This window comes from Neoarius graeffei, chromosome 6, assembly GCF_027579695.1.
Source record: "Neoarius graeffei isolate fNeoGra1 chromosome 6, fNeoGra1.pri, whole genome shotgun sequence".
Taxonomy (NCBI): domain Eukaryota; kingdom Metazoa; phylum Chordata; class Actinopteri; order Siluriformes; family Ariidae; genus Neoarius; species Neoarius graeffei.
In genome coordinates, this window is record NC_083574.1 from 100,971,974 (window position 1) to 100,994,027 (window position 22,054).

Sequence of the window (22,054 nt, forward strand, 5' to 3'; positions counted from 1 at the left end):
ACAGATCAACTTCAACTTAGTGGCCATTTTATTAGGAACACTTCTGTTCGTACATACAAACACTTCTTGTGAACACGGAACTGATAACTTTGTTTATACTCTTGAATAGCTCTTCTTCATGACGACAACCGGAAGTGTACCAACACGATGGGGCGTGTAGCGCCACCTGTGGCTCGGGTGCACAATGCACCTCACTCAATAGCTCGATTTCCTTGTGTGCATGTAGGATTGGATTTCTCTGGCACCCCTGCTGGGACCCTTAGCTCGATTACCGACAGCAGCTCGATTTGGATGTGCATGTAAACGCACTGACTGAGTTACTCACCGCAGTGTCTCCAGTTTACACTCGTGTTTCTTCAGTAGATCACAGAGCTTCTCCACTCCTGAGTCTCCCAGTTTACACCCACTCAGATCCAGCTCTCTGATGTGTGATGGATTTGTACAGAGAGCTGAAGTCAAAGCAGTGCAGGATTTCTCACTGACGCTGTAACACAGTCTGCAGAAAGGAAATAGCATAAAGTGTCATCTCATGTACAATAAGGGAGTATCGTTCAATGGTTACATTGACCCCAGAACACACACACACACACACACACACACACACACACACACACTTATTGAAGCTGCATGCTGCTTTTGTTCACTTATTTGGACCTTATGCCAATCATCCGTCCATTATCTGTAACTACTTATCCTGTGCAGGGTTGCGGGTGGGCTGGAGCCTATCCCAGCTGACTACGGGCGAAAGGCGGGGTTCACCCTGGATAAGTCACCAGATCATCGCGGGGCTGACACACAGAGACACACAACCATTCACACTCACATTCACACCTACGGTCAATTTAGAGCCACCAGTTATCCTAACCTGCATGTCTTTGGACTGTGGGGGAAACCGGAGCACCCGGAGGAAACCCACTGATGCCCCTTTTCCACCAAAGCAGTTCCAGGGCTGGTTTGGGGCCAGTGCTTAGTTTGGAACCGGGTTTTCTGTTTCCACTGACAAAGAACTGGCTCTGGGGCCAGAAAAACCGGTTCCAGGCTAGCACCAACTCTCTGCTGGGCCAGAGGAAAGAACCGCTTATGTCGGGGGGGGGGGGGGGGGGGGTTGTTAAGACCACCAACAACAGCAAGACCGCGAAAGGTCACTATTTTTAAGCGACAAGAAGCAGCAGCTGTACAAACGTGAAGTCATCCATTATTGTTGTTGTTGCTGCTGCTTCTTCTTCTCCGTGTTGCTGTTGCTTCGATGTTTGCGCCAAGGTTTATGCAAACGCAGCGACGTAACTGACGTATACAGCGACGTAATGACGTGGCTCCCCTTAGCACCGCGAGCTATGGAAAAGCAAACTGGTTCTCAGCTGGCTCGCAAGTTGAACGAGTTGTGAACCAGCACCAGCCCCGAACCAGCCCTGGAACTGATTTGGTGGAAAAGGGGTAACAGACACAGGGAGAACATGCAAACTCCACACAGAAAGGCCACATCAACCACAGGGCTCGAACCCAGAACCTTCTTGCTGTGAGGCGACAGTGCTAACCACTACACCAGGGGTTCTCAACCTTTTCTACTTTCAGGCCCACCTATTCATATTTGTAACGAGTCGGGGCCCATTAAAAAAGATCCCCAATTATTTTGGCTCATCTATTCTCTTAGAATCTAATAATCTACTGTAAAGTGTATTAATGGAACACAACATCACTCCCTGTTACAGATGGGAGCTCAGGAATTCAATAAATGCAGTAAAAACAAACTGTTTCTGTCAGGTACGCGAGAGAGGCGGATGTATGTGCAGAAGTGTTCAGTTTAATACAGTGCAATATATACACAAAGTGCAGAAAACACACACAAAGGCAAACAGTCCAAAACGGCAGGCAAGATCAGAAACATGAAAACAGGTAAAGGGTCGGTTGAGGCACAAACAGTACATCAAAGGCACAACGAGACCGAGAACAAGGCACAAGAATCAAGAAACCAGGAAAACGGGAAGAAAGGCTCGGTAATGCGTACTTAATGTAGTGTAATACTTCGCGATGCTACTGCATCAGTGCAGTCCTTAAATAGCCAAACAGAGAGTTTGCTAATTGAGTTCAGGTGCGTCTTGCTCATGGCGCGCGTGCTGGAGCTCACTCGGTGCTCGCACAGCCCGAGGCGTGCCTTCAGGTGCACACGCCACAGCGCACAGGACTGACAGTTTTTAATTGTAGGTTTTGTATTTAAAACTGTATGGATGTGCCAGAAGCCAAACCCATGCATGCAGCTCATTCTCAGCCCAAAGGGATTAATGATCCAAAAGTGGAGTCTGGTCCATTAACACAAGAACTCATTGCCATGTTTGTGTTCAGCAAACAAGCACGTTATTAAAACCAAGAAGTGGATATAGAACCCACTCAATGGGATTAGATCCTTACACGCCAACAAAGAAGGATTTTTCCTATGAGTTGGAAAAATTATCCATCTGTTGAGTTCCCCGACATCTCAGACTACCTGCTGCTGCAGACATCGTTCTACACGGACACACAGATGAAAACCTGGAAGATCCTGGAGGAGAACAACTTTTTATATGTGGCCGGGTTAAAGATCTGGGGATCAGGACACTACACGATAGACGGCGGTAGACGGATCTAAGTGCAGGAAGAGTGTTTATTAGCAGGCGTGATATTTAAGTCAAGTCAAGTTTATTTTTATAGCGCTTTTAACAAACAGACATTGTCGCAAAGCAGCTTCACAGAAAATTAAAGACTTTAAACATGAGCTAATTTTATCCCGAATCTATCCCCAATGATCAAGCCTGTGGCGATGGTGGTGAGGAAAAACTCAGATGACATGAGGAAGAAACCTTGAGAGGAACCGGACTCAACAGGGAACCCATCCTCATCTGGGTGATAACAGAAAGCATGAGTATAAATAACTCGCTGCTATAACTGTGTCCTATAGAGTCACAAAGTGTAACTGTGGAACCAGGAAATTCATTATAGTTTTAACAGGAAGTCTGTGTTGTTGAAGTTATAAACTGTTCATTGATGGAAACTTGAGTGCAAAACTGTTCATGAGCAATTCCAGCGTTATGGACGTGACACTTGAACTCAAAATGGCAACAAATAACCCAGTGCATGTTTTATTGTCTCCCGGTATTTAAACAGGCGTTGCATATTTTAAGGCTGTACCATACTGGAGAAGTGATAGAACAAGAACAATTCCCATAGTACATCTAGGGCATGACAGAAAATGCCAATAAAAGATGCGTTATGGATGTGACAGAAAAAGTATCACTTTTCTTGGGTGACTGTACATTTTTATCAAACTCTGTGAAATTGTAAACCTAATGTCGAAATGGAGATATCCATTTGATAGAGGGGTCCAAGGTGAATATTAAAAAATCTTTGTTTAAAATATTTTGTATTTCATGCAGAGTTTCGGAAGGAAAGGTCAGCGTTATGGATGAAGGACATCTGCAGCCCTAAAGTTAGCAAGCCAACTGAAGTCCTCAGATATAAATGCATTACGTTAAGAGTCCAGAGCTTCTTCCAAGTGTTTTTTTTCTTTGTTTTTTAAGCAAAACAGAAAGGGTATTTAAACAGCGTTATAAACATGGCTAGAAACAAATTGGACAGTGATGATGACAATACTTCGGAAAGCCTCTGTGAAAACAGCTTCCGTATCTGTGCGTGCTGATTGCACTCAAATCAGCGTCAGGTGTTCCCCATAACGACTGGGTCCCAATCACGCGCACAACGCGCTCCGTGAGTGCACGCGGCCGCTCGAGCTGCACCAGGCTTAAGTGCACAAAGGTGTGACAGTCAAGTGTTCACCGACTGTGTGACCACAACTTTTAGCTCGCGTGTATGTCGCCATCAAAACGCCTCATTTTCATCAATAACCCGTCGCAAAGCACCGCGAGCTGTAGTGAGACTGTAGCTTAATGAGGTGGATGTGACGTCAGATTCAACCCAGCAATTGTACCCTGAAGATTAAAAATTAGCTTCAACTTGAAAAAAAATTCACAGCCCACTAGATGTCGCTTCGCGGCTCACTAATGGGCTGCAGCCCGGTGGTTGAGAAACACTGCACTACACCACCGTGCCGCGCCTTATGCCAATCACTAGACTGATAATTCAGTGTATTTTTGTGAGCTGCTGTGACTTTTCTTATTTGTAAGATAGAAGTGTAAAGGATGGAATGAAGAAGTAAATGTAAATAAAATGTAAATATTATTTTGGGTAATATTAGCCTCTTTTAAAACTGTTAAAAATAGCGACAGTTTTTTTTTTTAATTTGCTAACAAATACAAACAAATACAAAGTAAGAAGGACAGAATGAAACAAATCAATACATACACATGACCTACAACAGAAGCACTGACGTAACATTAACAACAATTTCAAAGGCTGGACAATTTGTCTCCATGTGTTCTGTTACATCTCTTTAACATAGTAGTACTATGTTAAAGAGATGTAACAGAACACATGGAGACAAATTCGACAAAGATAAACAAGAGCTATATTGCTGAATAGGGGAGGATGGGTGGGGTTGGTTAGGGGTAATGAATGTGCATGTGAGATAGAGGAGGGTAGGTGGGGGGGGATTTGGAGGGGTTTTGGGCCTTGAGTTATGGGTGGAGGGACAGTGTGTATATGTTGGGGGGGAGCGGAGTTTGTGATAGTGAGAACGTGTGTGTGTGTGTGTGTGTGTGTGTGTGTGAGTGAGTGAGAGAGTGTATATAAGCAGTGCTGGTCTGTGTCGGGCCAGGGAGAAGGAAACTGGATCATAATGAAGGGGGGGGGGTATTATTTTATTTGCTAATCATTTGTGTTAGTAAATTTTTTATAGATAGTAATTCTAAAAATAATAGTTATTTAATAGTTAATTACGATGACTACCTGAGCACCTGTTCATGGCTATGGTGCCAGCTGCCCCTGCCCAAGCTAAATCATGATGGGACGACAGAGGGGAGGGGGAGGTACTGCATGAGGCAGGGCTCCGGGCCCGGACGCCCCACACACCGACACCAGCCCCCCATAACCTCCGCACAACACGCCCTACCTATCCTATATATGACTGTATATGACAAGAATGTGTGCCTTCTCTAAAATGTACTGCATTAAAAGAAGAGGGCATGCAGGGTGAAAACCTGCCCAGATCTCCACCTACACGCCCCCCACACCCTATGTAATCAAAGATATAAGCCTCCTCTAAGATGTATTTGCATTAAAAGAGGCAAGGAGTGCAGCGAAGCACCTGCAGAGGTTTCCCACATGCACTCCTCCCCTGCCCTAGTCTATCATGTTGTTCTTATTGAAGGTGTACAAATGGTGTGTGCTTCCTAATGTGTAGAGCATTTAAAAGAGGATAAGGCGCGCTGTGCAATACCAAGAATAGGCAGGTATCAGAGTGCATGCGTGGGGTGGGCGGGGCGCCGAGAGAACCTCGGGACCCTGACCCGGAGGGGAACCCTGACCCATCAACCCTCCCAATGGCACCAACCAATGCCAGTCCCACCTGACAGCCAGACAGGATGGGGCTGACCACGCCATCCCAGAAGCCCAGGTATAACAAGAGTAGATGAAGTGGGGGAGGGAAGACGGTAGCAGAGGGAGGGAGGGAGTGGTGGGAAAAATTAATAAATGAAGTACATAAACAAACAGAGATAAAAGATTCCAGCTTCCATCCTCCCTTCCCTAATATGTATGGCTAAGTATTAACGATTATGGAAGGATATTTGAGTGTGGCGTTGGGACTGGATCTCAGGCACAGAGGGGCAGGTCAAGTCTGTAAAAAGGTGAGGTAAGATGACCAAGGGGAGTGTGTATTCTGAGTGTGGAGTAAGTTGGGAGAGGTATGATTGTCCAATGATATATAATCTGCTAGCAGGTTTTTCCAATGGGTAATGTGGATTGAGTTCTTTGAGTTCCAGTTCATGAGGATTGTTTTCTTGGCGACAGTTAGTGCTACTAGAAGAAATTTACTGTCTGTGGTGTTAAGGTTGGTTGAAGATGTATCTCCTAGTATGCAGAGGGAAGGAGTTGCTGGGATGTGATGGCCAAGGATAGAGGTGAGTGAGTCTGTGACTTTTATCCAGAACCTATGGATTGGGGTGCAATGCCAGGATGTATGTGTCCGGGGTGTTTAGCATGCAGTGGGAACACGTGTCGGAGCCAAAACCCATTCTTGCCAGTTTCTGTGCAGTGTAGTGAAATCTGTGGAGTACCTTGTACTGTATTAGTTGAAGATTGGCATTTTTAGTCATTAGATAGATATTTTTGCAGATTTGGGTCCAGAAGCCGGCATCAGGAGTAATGGACAGGTCCGATTCCCAATTGTGGTATGGAAGGCTTAAAGTTTTCGGATTGTGATATAATTTTGTATATTTTGGAAAGGATTTTTGAGGGGAGGGCATGTTAATCAGTTCCAAGATTTGTGGGGGGATGTCCAAATTAGGTATCTGAATATTCCATTTTGCTTGAATAGTTGATTTAATTTGAAGATACTGTAAGAAGTGTTTACCCTCAATGCCATGCTTCTGGACCAAATAGGGAAAAGAGACCAGTCTATTGTCTTGGATGATATGATGAAGATGAGTGATACCCTTGCCTATCCATGTGAGAAAGTTGAGTGGTTTTTTATTGATGGTGAAATCAGGATTATTCCAGATAGGGGTGCGATTTGATAATGTCAGAGGTGAATTAGTGAGGTCATAAAACTTCCACCAGGCTGTCAGACTTGATGCTATGGTTGGAGCTTTGAAAGATGGATGCTTTTTGACTGACTGGCTGCAGAAAGGTAAGTCTGAGATCTGAATATCCTTGCAAATGGTTTGTTCTAGGTCTAACCAGGTGAATTCAAGTGAGGTGGGATGTATCCATTTGTAAATGTATTGAAGCTGGTTGGCCAGTGCATAATGGTAGAAGTGTGGCGCCTCTAGACCACCTAGTATTTTAGGTTTTTGAAGTGTGGCCAGTTTGATTCTTGGTGTCTTGTTTTTCCAGTAGAATTTAATGATTGTAGAGTCTAGTGATTTAAACCAGGATTGGGTAGGCTGAATAGGAATCATTGAAAGTAAATAGTTAACTTTGGGTAAAACTGTCATTTTGATAACTGATATCCTGCCCATGATGGATAGTGGAAGGTTCATCCAGTGCTGGAGGTCATCAGTTATTGAATTGAGTAGGGGGGTAAAATTTAAACCAAACAAGTCTGACAGCTTGGGGGAAACCCTTATCCCCAGGTATGTGATATAATTGGTGCATAGGGGAATAGGTGATGAGTGGGCCGACACATCCCAGCTGTTGGAATGTAATGGGAGGATTGCAGATTTGTTCCAGTTGATAGAATATTCAGAAATGGTGGAGAATGTGTTGATCAGTTCAATAGTTTCGTGTACAGATGTTGGGGGATTTTGTAAGAAAAGTAAGATATCATCAGCATAGAGACTAATTTTGTGATGTAAATTTGGAGTTTGAACTCCCTTGATGAGGGAGTTCTGTCGGATGGCGGCGGCTAAAGGTTCAATGAAGATGGTAAATAGTGAAGGAGAGAGTGGGCATCCTTGTCTAGTCCCCCGGTGCAAAGTGAAACTACGTGATGTTAGTCCATTGGTGATTACTGTGGCTGAAGGTGATGTGTATAGAATTTTGATCCAATTAATGAAGGATTCCCCAAAACCAAACCTCCCTAATGTGGAGAACAGGAAATTCCAGTTGACCCTGTCAAATGCTTTTTCTGCATCTGGAGTTGCTATAAATGGTATTTTCTTGTATGGTTGAGGAGTAGTGTATAATATTAAATAATCTGCGAGCATTGGAGGTTGAGATTCTACCCTTGATAAAACCAGTTTGGTCCGGATGGATAATGGATGGGGTGACCTCTTCTAACCTACGTGCTAAAGCTTTGGCGATTATTTTATTGTCAACGTTGAGAAGAGAAATTGGTCGATAGCTAGATGGAATTGTTGGGTCCTTATTGGGCTTGAGGAGGAGTGAAATTGTTGCTGAGGTAGTGCTAGCTGGTAGTTTTGAATTTTCTTTTGATTCATTGATCATCCTGATGAATAGTGGAGCCAAAATGGACCAGAATTGTTTGTAGAACTCAGCGGGGAATCCATCCGGTCCTGGTGCTTTATTGTTAGGCATGTGTTTCAGAGCTGAAAACAGTTCCTCTTGAATAATAGGTGATTCCAGTTTATTTATTTGGGTTTCGGTTAGTTGTGGTAAATTGACATTATTGAAAAATGAGTCAATGGATTCCTGGTTGGGGTTTATTTCAGAAGAATATAGTTTGTTGTAGAAATTGTAGAAAACTTGGTTAATTTCTTCAGGTGAGCTGGTTAGCTTCCCTGCTGAGTTCTTTATGGCTGAAATTGTTGCTTTTTCTTTGTTGCGTCTAATTTGATTTGCTAAATATTTACCTGATTTATTGCTGTGATGAAAGGATTCTTGCCTTAATCTTAAGTGGAAAAGCGGCATTAGTGTGTTTCATCACTGAGTTACTCACAGCAGTGTCTCCAGTTTACACTCGTGTTTCTTCAGTAGATCACAGAGCTTCTCCACTCCTGAGTCTCTCAGTTCACACCCACTCAGATCCAGCTCTCTGATGTGTGATGGATTTGTACAGAGAGCTGAAGCCAAAGCAGTGCAGGATTTCTCACTGACGCTGTTCCTCAGTCTGCAGAAAGGAAACGGCATTTAGTCCATCAGGACAGAAAAAAAGAAAAGAGACCTGAGGTGATTTTTTTTTTTAATTCTGATTTCCTTTTATCCAAGTGTTCTCATGTCCTGTACAGTAAGGGAGTATTGTTCAGTGGTTACATTGCCCCCCAGAAAACACACACACACACACACACACACACACACACACACTTATTGAAGCTGCATGCTGCCTTTTTCTGACTTATTTGGACCTTATGCCAATCACTAGACTGATAATTCAGTGTATTTTGTGAGTGTTACGGGTCCCAAAAAAATGACTCTGTGGTCTGGAGTAGCATATTTAATGAAATATCATCTGTTGGGAATACACAAAGATGCAGCAGGTCAGATAGCGCTCTCATTCACGGACATTCATTCATTGGCAACACTTCGTTCTGATGTCAGCTCTTTCATATTGGATTCCATACTAACTGTAAATAATAACATAGGTGTTACTTAACATACAACTGATCATATGCCACGTTCTGGTCCCTTACAATAGACAAAATACTGTGTGTGCATTCACTCTCTATGGACATGTATTCCATTAAAAGGAAGTATTTCACCAGTAACCAAATTCAACATCTTACATCAACAATAACAGTCTGCATTTCAATCAATAATCATGTCTCTCTCTACATAGTAAACATGCAGATCAATCTTAGTGTCTACTGGGAGAAGATCTAGTGTGTGTATGGGTGTGTGCGGAGTGTGTGTGTGTGTGTTCCTGTGCCTGCATGCGCATTTTGCCGCTTTTCCACTACAAACGCGGCTGAGCCGTGCTGAGTCGAGCTGAGTCGGGCTGAGCGGGGCTGTTGAAGTTGCATTTCGACTACAACCGCGCTGAACCGTGCTGGCTGGAAGTGGGTGGACACATTGGGTGGAGTTAGCGAAAGTGGGTGGACGTCATGTGATGTCGTTAAGCAGCGCAAACAGTGACATCAGTGACAGTGGCGGAACAAGTCAGAGCCGGGCCGGGGGCGGGGCAAATGACCGGGCCCTTTATTAAAGCTTATCATAACATCATTTTAGGCTACAAAATGTCCGCAACTGCGGTGTTTACCAATTTCAACACTACCGGGTGCAACTATGTTATTTAGTACATCAAGTCCTTCAAACGAACATGTAACTCAGAAACAAAAAACATTAGGATACTGTACATGGCTCATAATAAAACGTCAATAGCCTATACTGCGCACATTATTTGAAGGGCATACGAATGAGCGCTCAGAGGTTGCAACGGTGACAGGAAGAGTCAGAAATAAAAGGAGGGCGGTGCAAACCTCACTGAATGCACTGTGTTTACCAATTTCAACACTACGGGGTGCAACTATGTTATTTTGTACATTAAGTCCTTCAAACGAGCATGTAACTCAGAAACAAAAAAAACATTCGGCGACATACTGTACATGGCTCATAATAAAACATCAATAGCCTACTGCGCGCATTATTTGAAGGGCATACGGCGAGCCTTGCACTCCGCGAACTCGTCCACGATGCTCTGTATGTCACTGATTCAGTGATCTTTTAAGCGGTAGTCTCACGACCCGAATAGTAAACAATAAACATGGAGTCGTTAGTGTTGCTGGTCTTGGTGCTGTGGCTTGTTGTCACCGACAACGCCAACAGATACTGGCAAGAGCGTATAGATGAGGCGAGGCGCATAAGGCTTCAGAAATTCTCGTAATTCGTAATTATTCTTCTTCCGGGTTTGCGGTGTTTACAGATCCCAGCGCGCTCGCGGGGCGTGTATGGGCATGTGAGGACACGCCTCCTCACCAATCAGTGCGCAGGGGAGTGTCTGCTCACGCCCCCAACCTCAGTCGGCACGGTTTGGCTCGCTTCAGCCCCACTCCAAAACGGTGCGAGTTTTAGGGGCTAAGCAGGGCTGAAACGAGCTGAGTCGTGCTGGTTTTTGGTAGTCGAAACGCGAGCCGTGTCGGGCTGAAGTGAGCTGAAGTGAGCTGAAAAAGGGTAGTGGAAAAGGGCCATTAGATCACTGAAATTTCTATAAAGTGGCAGTTCTATAATATAAATGACATGTGTTCAGTCTTTTCTCTAAATCAAGTCTTTTTCCTATCTGTCAAATCACACTCTGCCACATGAGCTGCTGTGACTTTTCTTATTTGTAAGATAGAAGTGTAAAGGATGGAATGATGACGTAAATGTAAATAAATGTAAATATTATTTTGGGTAATATTAGCCTCTTTCGGGTGGCACGGTGGTGTAGTGGTTAGCGCTGTTGCCTCACAGCAAGAAGGTCCAGGTTCGAGCCCCGTGGCCAGCGAGGGCCTTTCTGTGCGGAGTTTGCATGTTCTCCCCGTGTCCGCGTGGGTTTCCTCCGGGTGCTCCGGTTTCCCCCACAGTCCAAAGACATGCAGGTTAGGTTAAAGGTCCCATGGCATGAAATTTTCACTTTCTGAGGTTTTTTAACGTTAAAATGAGTTCCTCTGACCTTCTTAAGTCACCCCAGTGGCTAGAAATTTCATAATGTGTAAACCAAACTATGCCCAACATTTGAGAATGGCGCGTCAAAACGGTGCGTTGATAAGCTCTTCCCTTTACTACGTCAGCAAGGGAGATGATCCCCACGCCCCCCCTCTGGATTCCCACCCACTGTATGGATTGCCCGCCCAGTTGTAGTGAGGAGACCATAGAGGACACAACATGGCATCACCTAAGCGAGCGAAACATGGAAATTGCGCTGTACATGGATGTGACAACACAGAAAAGAGTCTGTTTTTACTGCCGACGGGAGAGCCCCTGAAGACGCAGTGGCTTAATTTTATTTACTTCAATAATACGCCGTCGAGTCTACCTAAGACGGTGTATGTTTGTCGGAAGCATTTTCCTGAGGAATGTTTCCACAACTTGGGACAGTACAGGGCAGGTTTTGCACATCAACTGTCACTGAAGCCTGGGTCCGTACCAAGCATCCCTGCCGCATCAGCCACAAACACCGAACAAGTAAGTGTATAACTGTTAAGTCGTTTTGCCGTGTTTTAAAATCGGTGCGTTTGCAATGGCTACATTAGCTGTGCAGCTAACCGCTTCCTGCAGTTAGCCAGGTACTCTGTGCTACCTCTGTTATAATAGCCAATCAAAACAGTTTTTACAAAGACACCCACATTCTTTTTTTTAAGTCACTCGTTCATTTTATTTGTTTGTTCAGTAAAAACCCAAACATTTGTTGAATTTATTTTATTTCCTCGCGTCGCACCTTAATGACGTCAGCGCGCGGTATTTTTCCCTGATTCTGGGCCGGGGTGTCGTGAGTGGCAGAGCAGCTCCATCGCTGCGATCCATTGAAAGTCAGCCCTAGATCCAATCTTTTGTCGGGAGCCGAGGTCGCGCGGGCGGCCCTCCAGCGGCACCGGCCGCCCGTGGAGGCAGCGGTTCTCCCAGGGGCAAGTTGGGGGGAGGAAACGGCAAAGTCCCCACTCCTCCATGGTAAAACTGCTCAGTTTTACCACACTGTAAAAAAAAAAGTCAAGCCAACTTAAAAATGTAACGCAACCTGCTGCCAAAGGATTTTGGGTAAACTCAACTCTGGACCAAATAGTTGTGCTGACTTGCTCTTTGAAGTTGACACAGATGAGTATTTTATGTTGACCTTACTTTATTTAGCAAGTTCAGTGCATTCAAATTGTGATGTTGAAATAAATTGAAATAATCATTCCAATTAACTTGGAAAAGCAATTTGGCACAAAAAACATTGTTATCCAATATTATTCTTTTTTGGGGGCCTTTTCCACCTTTATTGGATAGGACAGTGTAGAGACAGGAAATGAGTGGGAGAGAGACAGAGAGGGATTGGGAAATGACCTTAGGTCAGAATCAAACCCAGGTCCCCAGATTTATGGTATGGCGCCTTATCCACCTGAGCCACGATGCCCCAAAGTGCTCTTTTAAGTTCACATAGAAGAGTATTTTATGTTGAGTTGACTTGCCTTGCCTTTAGAAGTTCAGTCCAACAAATTGTTTAGTTGAAATAAATTGAAATAATAATGCCAATTAACTTAGAAGAGCAAGTTGGCACATCATGGTTCTAAGTTGAGTTTACTCAAAATCCTTTGGCAGCAGGTTGCGTTACATTTTTAAGTTGGCTTGACTATTTTTTTTAACAATGATTTAGTGTGTGGCGGCACAGTGGTGTAATGGTTAGCGCCGTCGCCTCACAGCAAGAAGTTCTGGGTTTGAGCCCCGTGGCTGGCGAGGGCCTTTCTGTGTGGAGTTTGCATGTGCTCCGGTTTCCCCCAAAGACATGCAGGTTAGGTTAACTGGTGACTCTAAATTGACTGTAGGTGTAAATGGGTGTCTATGTGTCAGCCCTGTGATGACCTGGTGACTTGTTCAGGGTGTACCCTGCCTTTTGCCCGTAGTCAGCTGGGATAGGCTCCAGCTTGCCTGCAACACTGTAGAACAGGATAAAGCAGCTAGAAATAATGAGATGAGATTTAGTGTGCATTACATTTTTTAGTTAACACAAACCTCTCAACACATAAGTTCTACTTCACTTTGCCTATTATTAACACAAACAGAAACAAATACCGACATACAAGGAGGGAATTCCCTGGCCTCTGTTGAGGAAACCTTAGTCTATACTCCTATACAACGTCTCGTGTCAGTTTCCACGGACTTCTCCCTCCACCTGACCATTGAAACTTTCGAACTTGTGAAGTACGCATGCGCAGTGGCATTGGTTAAGGGGTGTCAATCAGCACTTGAATATATAAGTTCACTTAACTTAATTTTCCAATTCCTATGAACTTGTGGCGAAGGAAAGGCGTCTCAACTATTTTTTTTTAGTTACTTGAACAATTAGATGGGAAATTTGTTCATTCAACTTCGAATCCTTTTTTCACTCAACAATTTTGCAAGTTACATTTTTTACAGTGCATGGGCCTCAGGTTGAAAAAACCCCCAACAAAGTCCCAGTTTTACCATGGGCTCGAGTTGTACCATTTTTTTAGACAGGGCGGACGGACCAGGGCATTCGCCCGCCTGGCCGTGCCCGACGAGGAGCGCTCTCGGCCGGCTTGGGAGGCAGACGGCAGCCCCTCCCCCCATGGCACGCCCCCACCCTCTACACTTCCCCGCCTCCATGCTTCTCATTAGCAAAACGACGCACTGGGAAAAGCGCTGAAATGGGGCTTTCTTCCAGGAGGCTATATCTACGTTCCGAGGGTTCATTTCGAGAAAGGCTGCGGATATAACATCCGGAAGCCTCCACGATCCCGTTTAAAGCATCAACAAACCACCATGCCATGGGTCCTTTAACTGGTGACTCGAAATTGACCGTAGGTGTGAATGTGAATGGTTGTCTGTGTCTATGTGTCAGCCCTGTGATGACCTGGCGACTTGTCCAGGGTGTACCCCGCCTTTCGCCCATAGTCAGCTGGGATAGGCTCCAGCTTGCCTGCGACCCTGTAGAACAGGATAAAGCGGCTACAGATAATGAGATGAGATGAGATTAGCCTCTTTTAAAACTGTTCAAAATAACGACAGTTTTTAAACTACGTTTTCATCGTCTGTTCAGTATTAGTGCTGACAGATGTTTACAGCTGTTTACTAGTGCTGAGCCAGTGTGTGTTACTGTCAGAAAACTTGTGTTGAATTACAGTATGATTCTCTTTAATGTACCGTTGTTCTATCAAACCGTGCTACCTATCGAGATGTGCTACCCTGCGTCTTTGCGCAGGCCCATTTTTTTGAGCTCCGTTTCCACGCCCATCATTTCATGCTACCTTGCAGGAGTGACTTTGCTGGAATCTGAAATGTATATTTCAGAATATGAGAATAGAGTATCAAAACATGCTCCCCATGCTCTGACAGCGCCCTTGGAGGGACTGGAGGTGTAAAATAGAATGTGTATCTACTGGGAGCATTATTTGATGGAGAATATTGGTAGATCAAAATGTGCTACTTTAAAAATGTCAATCAAAACATGCAAGCCAAGCTCGGACAGTACACGTGACCTGGTTTGTAAAGTAAATAAATATGTAACGTAACTTGTTGTGAGTTATATCTTTAGGAGATATACAAAAATCATACCGATAATCAACGGGAGCAGTTTTTGACAAAGTAGCATAAATCGATGGACTCTGCTGTCGATTAGCGCTACGGTAGCATTTTTCAGTAGAACACCACAAATCATCAGAACACCGTCCATTGCAGGGCTCCATGCACACACACTTTTACACACTCATTCACTGTCTGTGCAATACTTTTATAATGTGCAATACCTCACTCCATAATGTGAAACGCAACACATTCACCTCAGGACTGTGCACCTTACCTTGCAATACTTCATAATGTGTAATGTTTTATTTTATAATGTGACTCTCTCGTTCTAAATTGACCGTAGGTGTGAATGTGAGTGTGAATGGTTGTCTGTGTCTATGTGTCAGCCCTGTGATGACCTGGCGACTTGTCCAGGGTGTACCCCGCCTTTCGCCCGTAGTCAGCTGGGATAGGCTCCAGCTTGCCTGCGACCCTGTAGAACAGGATAAAGCGGCTACAGATAATGAGATGAGATGAGTTGAAACTCTCTCATGCAATAATTTATAATGTGACTCTCTCTGTGCAATACTTTATATGTGCAATGAGCAATACCTCACTCCATAATGTGTAACACAACACATACACCTCAGGACTGTGCACCTTACACCCCCCCTTTTTTTCCCTTCCTCTCTCTCTACACGCTGTTTGCACTGTTATTGGAGATGCTTTAATCTCATTGTACATGTGTATAGTGACAATAAAGGCATTCTATTCTATTCTAAAGGGCAGTTTATCTTCACCAGTCCCCCCACTAGCAGGCGCCCTTGTTCTGCATTATTATAAAACTTAGTGTGTTTCATCACTGAGTTACTCACCGCAGTGTCTCCAGTTTACACTCGTGTTTCTTCAGTAGATCACAGAGCTTCTCCACTCCTGAGTCTCCCAGTTTACACCCACTCAGATCCAGCTCTCTGATGTGTGATGGATTTGTACAGAGAGCTGAAGCCAAAGCAGTGCAGGATTTCTCACTGACGCTGTAACTCAGTCTGCAGAAAGGAAACGGCATTTAGTCCATCAGGACAGAAAAAAAGAAAAAAGAGTCCTGAGGTGAAAATTGTTAATACATTTTTAAAATTCTGATTTCCTTTTTTCCAAGTGTTCTCATGTACACTAAGGGAGTATTGTGGTTACATTGCCCCCCAGAAACACACACACACAAATTGTGCTGCCTTTTGTGAACTTATTTGGACCTTATGCCTGTTACATGACAATAAGACCCTCTTCAAAAGTTTTATTGACACATTTTAATGGCAACCTCCATCTTCCTCCCCTCGAACGACCACATCCACTTCCGCTCCTTTCACAATACGAGTTTCACCTTTGTCATTCAGTGTAAGGAAACATATGTGAACATGTACAGCTTTAGCAAATTAAATACAACAAAATCATAAACATGCAAAACATACACTACCGTTCAAAAGTTTGGGGTCACCCAGACAATTTTGTGTTTTCCATGAAAAGTCACACTTTTATTTACCACCATAAATTGTAAAATGAATAGAAAATATAGTTCAGACATTTTTCTGGCCATTTTGAGCATTTAATCGACCCCACAAATGTGATGCTCCAGAAACTCAATCTGCTCAAAGGAAGGTCAGTTTTATAGCTTCTCTAAAGAGCTCAACTGTTTTCAGCTGTGCTAACATGATTGTACAAGGGTTTTCTAATCATCCATTAGCCTTCTGAGGCAATGAGCAAACACATTGTACCATTAGAACACTGGAGTGATAGTTGCTGGAAATGGGCCTCTATACACCAGGGGCAATTTCTCAGAGACAACAAGGGAAGCCGAGCTTCCCCTAAAATTCTCTCCCCAAACTGCGGCATCTATGACATTGAATTCTCATTAAAACAATAACTTGCATAACATAATATATGCCCAAGATTGTATTTACATTCATAACTATCCTGTAACTTATTTGAGTGATGTCTGACGAACTTGCAGTTCGCTACGAGAATCACATTTGCTGCCAGGCTGTAACCAGCGTTGCCAGATGCTGCTGACGTTTTCCAGCCAAAATATGTTCAAAACCCGCCAAAATGCACTTAAAACCGCCCAATCTGGCAACACTGGCTGTAACCTTTCTTATTTCAATGGGCTCTATGGACTGGCAGCCGGGTATCCGTTGCAGTCTATGAGACGGCTCTGAACAGCCAATTTCGGCTAGTTGTTATTGGTTAAAATCGACAAAATCGTCACTTCCAGGGAAGCCGGGCTTCTCTGGGACTAACGAGACAGTGGGAGGGGCAAGAAGCCGGGCTGATGAAGGATTATTGGAGGTAGGGTTTGAAAGACATGAGGAGGGCGGGCTCTGTACTTCGGCGTCGGCCAGGAACACGGAAGCATGATCAGTCCCTAGCGGATGTCGAGAAAGTGTAGTCGTGTGCCAAAGTGCTGTCTGAATTTCTTTTCATATAAACATTTCTTCTCATTGATGTCTCTGTACATTACTCTGTAAATAAATGTAAATATTACTCGTTGTGCTCCGTTAATTTTCATCCATTCTATCAGTTTGATCATTCGTGAATTCACTCGTTTATTTCATTTGTAGTTCAATCTGGTTGTAGGCTAGCTTGAGCCTTATTGGGATCTGCAGTGCTAGCTGCTAACAGAAATTGGTGAAGTCTCTGGAAAGCACAACCAGCTAGTATGACAGGGTCACAGACCATTTTCTGGAAAAGGAGCAGAGGGCAGAATTTGTGTATAAATAGTGTGCATCATATAATGTTCATGAATCTGAAGTGTGTATATTGTTCAGTAATGTTAAGAGAATGGTGGGCTCTGTGTTATAGGTTATACCTGGGTATAATATTCAAGGTTCTGTGTGTTGCATAGCCTACCTGGTTATGAATTTCCAGACTGTGTTGCAGAAGATGTTCAAGGATGTGTTGCACAGCTGGGTGTTGTGTTAAAGACTCTGTGTTGCATATCAGGGTATGATGTTCAAGGCTCTTCGTTGAATAGCCAGTGATTTTTGGATGTTTGATATTTTTGATTAAGGATATGAGGCACTAGCCTGGCAAGCCAGACTATAACATGAAATGTACAAGCAAAAATACTTTCTGCCACTAGGTAGGCTTGTCTAGTTCACTATGCTAATGGGGCACACCTTTCTATGCTTTGATATCCAGCCTACAGGTTTTACGATGAATGCGTAAAATGGGCTTCCCCTGTTTTAAAAACCAGCAGCTGCCACTGCTATACACCTATGGAGATATTGCACCAAAAACCAGACATTTGCAGCTAGAATAGTCATTTACCACATTAACAATGTATAGAGTGTATTTCTGATTAGTTTAAACTGATCTTCATTGAAAAGAACAGTGCTTTTCTTTCAAAAATAAGGACATTTCAAAGTGACCCCAAACTTTTGAACGGTAGTGTATGACATATCTGAAAGTTAACAACGCCAATCACTAGACTGATAATTCAGTGTATTTTTGTGAGCCGCTGTGACTTTTTTTTATTTGTAAGATAGAAGTGTAACAGATGGCAGGGGCGTCACTAGGAATTAAGCTTTACAGGGGCACTGCACAATGCACCTTAACGTTCCTGTCCCCAGCCTATGCAAAGTGGATAATTATCATGCTCTCGTGGATGAAGTTATGCGAGGAATAGGTCAACGAGACGGAAAACACATCCCAGTCCACAAAAAATTTATTGTTGGCATTTGGGCTTTTAATGCATGCTGATGCTAAACGTGTCACCTCAACTCTCACGATTCACGAACTTAGCTGGTTAGTCATGACTGACTAGCACATAGCCTACAACCTTAATCTGACCTCTCTCACCCTCCTCCTCATCTGTCACTGTTTCCCTGCCCGTCTCTGCTTCGTGAGAAGAATTGTCTGATATCCATCTGGAAAAGTCATTTAATATCGTTTAATTCAATGTAGTTTAATGGGTTTGTTAGAATATGGTTTGCTTAGTTTTGTTGCAAAAACTTCGCGCTACCTTAACTCATCCAGAGCCTGTTCTCTGACTCATCCAAAGAGTAGACTCATCTCTCCAGTAGGCTAAATGGACTCATGGCATGCCGCATGCACGCTATGCTTACAGTGAGAATCTCCCAGACCAATCAGAAAATTAGTTAGAAAGAAGAGGCGATAGAAGTTTGAAACACACTCTGTCCTACAACTTACAGTAGATAAATGATCTGCCAAAGAAACTAGTTTGTTACGAAAATCTTTCAACATTTTCTTACTGGGGCACAGCTGATTTTTACTGGGGCACGTACCCCAGTGGCGGCACGGTGGTGTAGTGGTTAGCGCTGTCGCCTCACAGCAAGAAGGTCCTGGGTTCGAGCCCCGGGGCCGGCGAGGGCCTTTCTGTGTGGAGTTTGCATGTTCTCCCCGTGTCCGCGTGGGTTTCCTCCGGGTGCTCCGGTTTCCCCCACAGTCCAAAGACATGCAGGTTAGGTTAACTGGTGGCTCTAAATTGACCGTAGATGTGAATGGTTGTCTGTGTCTATGTGTCAGCCCTGTGATGACCTGGCGACTTGTCCAGGGTGTACCCCGCCTTTCGCCCGTAGTCAGCTGGGATAGGCTCCAACTTGCCTGCGACCCTGTAGAACAGGATAAAGCGGCTAGAGATAATGAGAGATGAGACGTACCCCAGTAAAAAAGGCCTAGTGACACCTCTGATGGATGGAATGATGAAGTAAATGAAAATAAAATGTAAATATTATTTTGGGTAATATTAGCCTCTTTTAAAACTGTTCAAAATAACGACAGTTTTTAAACTAAGTTTTCACCGTCTGTTCAGTATTAGTGCTGACAGATGTTTACAGCTGTTTACATCTGTTTACTAGTGCTGAGCCAGTGTGTGTTACTGTCAGAAAACTTCTGTTGAATTACAGTATGAGTCTCTTTAATGTACCGTTGTTCGATCAAACTGTGCTACCTATCGAGATGTGCTACCCTGCGTCTTTGCGCAGGCCCATTTTTTGAGCTCCGTTTCCACACCCATCATTTCATGCTACCTTGCAGGAGTGACTTTGCTGGAATCTGAAATGTATATTTCAGAATATGAGAATAGAGTATCAAAACATGCTCCCCATGCTCTGACAGCGCCCTTGGAGGGACTGGAGGTGTAAAATAGAATGTGTATCTACTGGGAGCATTATTTGATGGAGAATATTGGTAGATCAAAATGTGCCATTTTAAAAACGTCAAACAAAACCTGCAAGCCAAGCTCGGACAGTACACGTGACCTGGTTTGTAATGTAAATAAATATGTAATGTAACTTGTTGTGAGTTATATCTTTAGGAGATATACAAAAATCATACCGATAATCAACGGGAGCAGTTTTTGACAAAGTAGCATAAATCGATGGACTCTGCTGTCGATTAGCGCTACGTTAGCATTTTTCAGTAGAACACCACAAATCATCAGAACACCGTCCATTGCAGGGCTCCATGCACACACACTTTTACACACTCATTCACACCTAAAGGGCAGTTTATCTTCACCAGTCCCCCCACTAGCAGGCGCCCTTGTTCTGCATTATTATAAAACTTAGTGTGTTTCATCACTGAGTTACTCACCGCAGTGTCTCCAGTTTACACTCGTGTTTCTTCAGTAGATCACAGAGCTTCTCCACTCCTGAGTCTCCCAGTTTACACCCACTCAGATTCAGCTCTCTGATGTGTGATGGATTTGTACAGAGAGCTGAAGCCAAAGCAGTGCAGGATTTCTCACTGACACTGTACCTCAGTCTGCAGAAAGGAAACGGCATTTAGTCCATCAGGACAGAAAAAAAGAAAAGAGACCAGAGTTGAAAATTGATAATAAATTTTTTAAATTATGAATTCCTTTTATCCAGGTGTTCCCATGTACAGTAAGGGAGTATTGTTCAGTGATTACATTGCCCCCCAGAAAACACACACACACACACACACACACACACACTTATTGAAGCTGCATGCTGCCTTTTTCTGACTTATTTGGACCTTATGCCAATCACTAGACTGATAATTCAGTGTATTTTTGTGAGCTGCTGTGACTTTTCTTATTTGTAAGATAGAAGTGTAAAGGATGGAATGATGAAGTAAATGAAAATAAAATGTAAATATTATTTTGGGTAATATTAGCCTCTTTTAAAACTGTGAAAAATAACGACAGTTTTTAAACTAAGTTTTCACCGTCTGTTCAGTATTAGTGCTGACAGATGTTTACAGCTGTTTACATCTGTTTACTAGTGCTGAGCCAGTGTGTGTTACTGTCAGAAAACTTCTGTTGAATTACAGTATGATTCTCTTTAATGTACCGTTGTTCTATCAAACTGTGCTACCTATCGAGATGTGCTACCCTGCGTCTTTGCACAGACCCATTTTTTGAGCTCCGTTTCCACGCCCATCATTTCATGCTACCTTGCAGGAGTGACTTTGCTGGAATCTGAAATGTATATTTCAGAATATGAGAATAGAGTATCAAAACATGCTCCCCATGCTCTGACAGCGCCCTTGGAGGGACTGGAGGTGTAAAATAGAATGTGTATCTACTGGGAGCATTATTTGATGGAGAATATTGGTAGATCAAAATGTGCCATTTTAAAAACGTCAATCAAAACATGCAAGCCAAGCTCGGACAGTACACGTGACCTGGTTTGTAATGTAAATAAATATGTAATGTAACTTGTTGTGAGTTATATCTTTAGGAGATACACAAAAATCATACCGATAATCAACGGGAGCAGTTTTTGACAAAGTTTATCTTCACCAGTCCCCCCACTAGCAGGCGCCCTTGTTCTGCATTATTATAAAACTTAGTGTGTTTCATCACTGAGTTACTCACAGCAGTGTCTCCAGTTTACACTCGTGTTTCTTCAGTAGATCACAGAGCTTCTCCACTCCTGAGTCTCCCAGTTCACACCAACTCAGATCCAGCTCTCTGATGTGTGATGGATTTGTACAGAGAGCTGAAGCCAAAGCAGTGCAGGATTTCTCACTGACGCTGTTCCTTAGTCTGCAGAAAGGAAACGGCATTTAGTCCATCAGGACAGAAAAAAAGAAAAGGAGACCAGAGTTGAAAATTGTTAATACATTTTAAAAATTCTGATTTCCTTTTATCCAAGTGTTCTCTCATGTACACTAAGGGAGTATTGTTCAGTGGTTACATTGCCCCCCAGAAACACACGCACACACACACACACACACACACACACACACACACACACACATAAATTGTGCTGCCTTTTGTGAACTTATTTGGACCTTATGCCTGTTCCATGACAATAAGACCCTCTTCAAAAGTTTTATTGACACATTTTAATGGCAACCTCCATCTTCCTCCCCTCGAACGACCACATCC

The 22,054-nt window shown here is 43.5% G+C and overlaps 1 protein-coding gene across 1 annotated transcript in view; it reads right to left on the bottom strand.

The window, feature by feature from the left end:
• Positions 1 to 249: 249 nt before the first annotated feature.
• The window catches only part of LOC132888466 (NACHT, LRR and PYD domains-containing protein 12-like), a 401,003-nt gene continuing 379,198 nt past the window's right edge, over positions 250 to 22,054 (bottom strand). Inside the window, exons 23-26 of the mRNA XM_060924512.1 lie at positions 21,539 to 21,699; positions 20,290 to 20,460; positions 15,558 to 15,728; positions 250 to 496 (exon numbers count right to left, since the gene is read on the bottom strand). Coding sequence (XP_060780495.1) covers positions 322 to 496; positions 15,558 to 15,728; positions 20,290 to 20,460; positions 21,539 to 21,699 — 678 coding nt within the window. The 3' untranslated portion in view covers positions 250 to 321. The remainder of the gene's footprint in view (positions 497 to 15,557; positions 15,729 to 20,289; positions 20,461 to 21,538; positions 21,700 to 22,054) is intronic.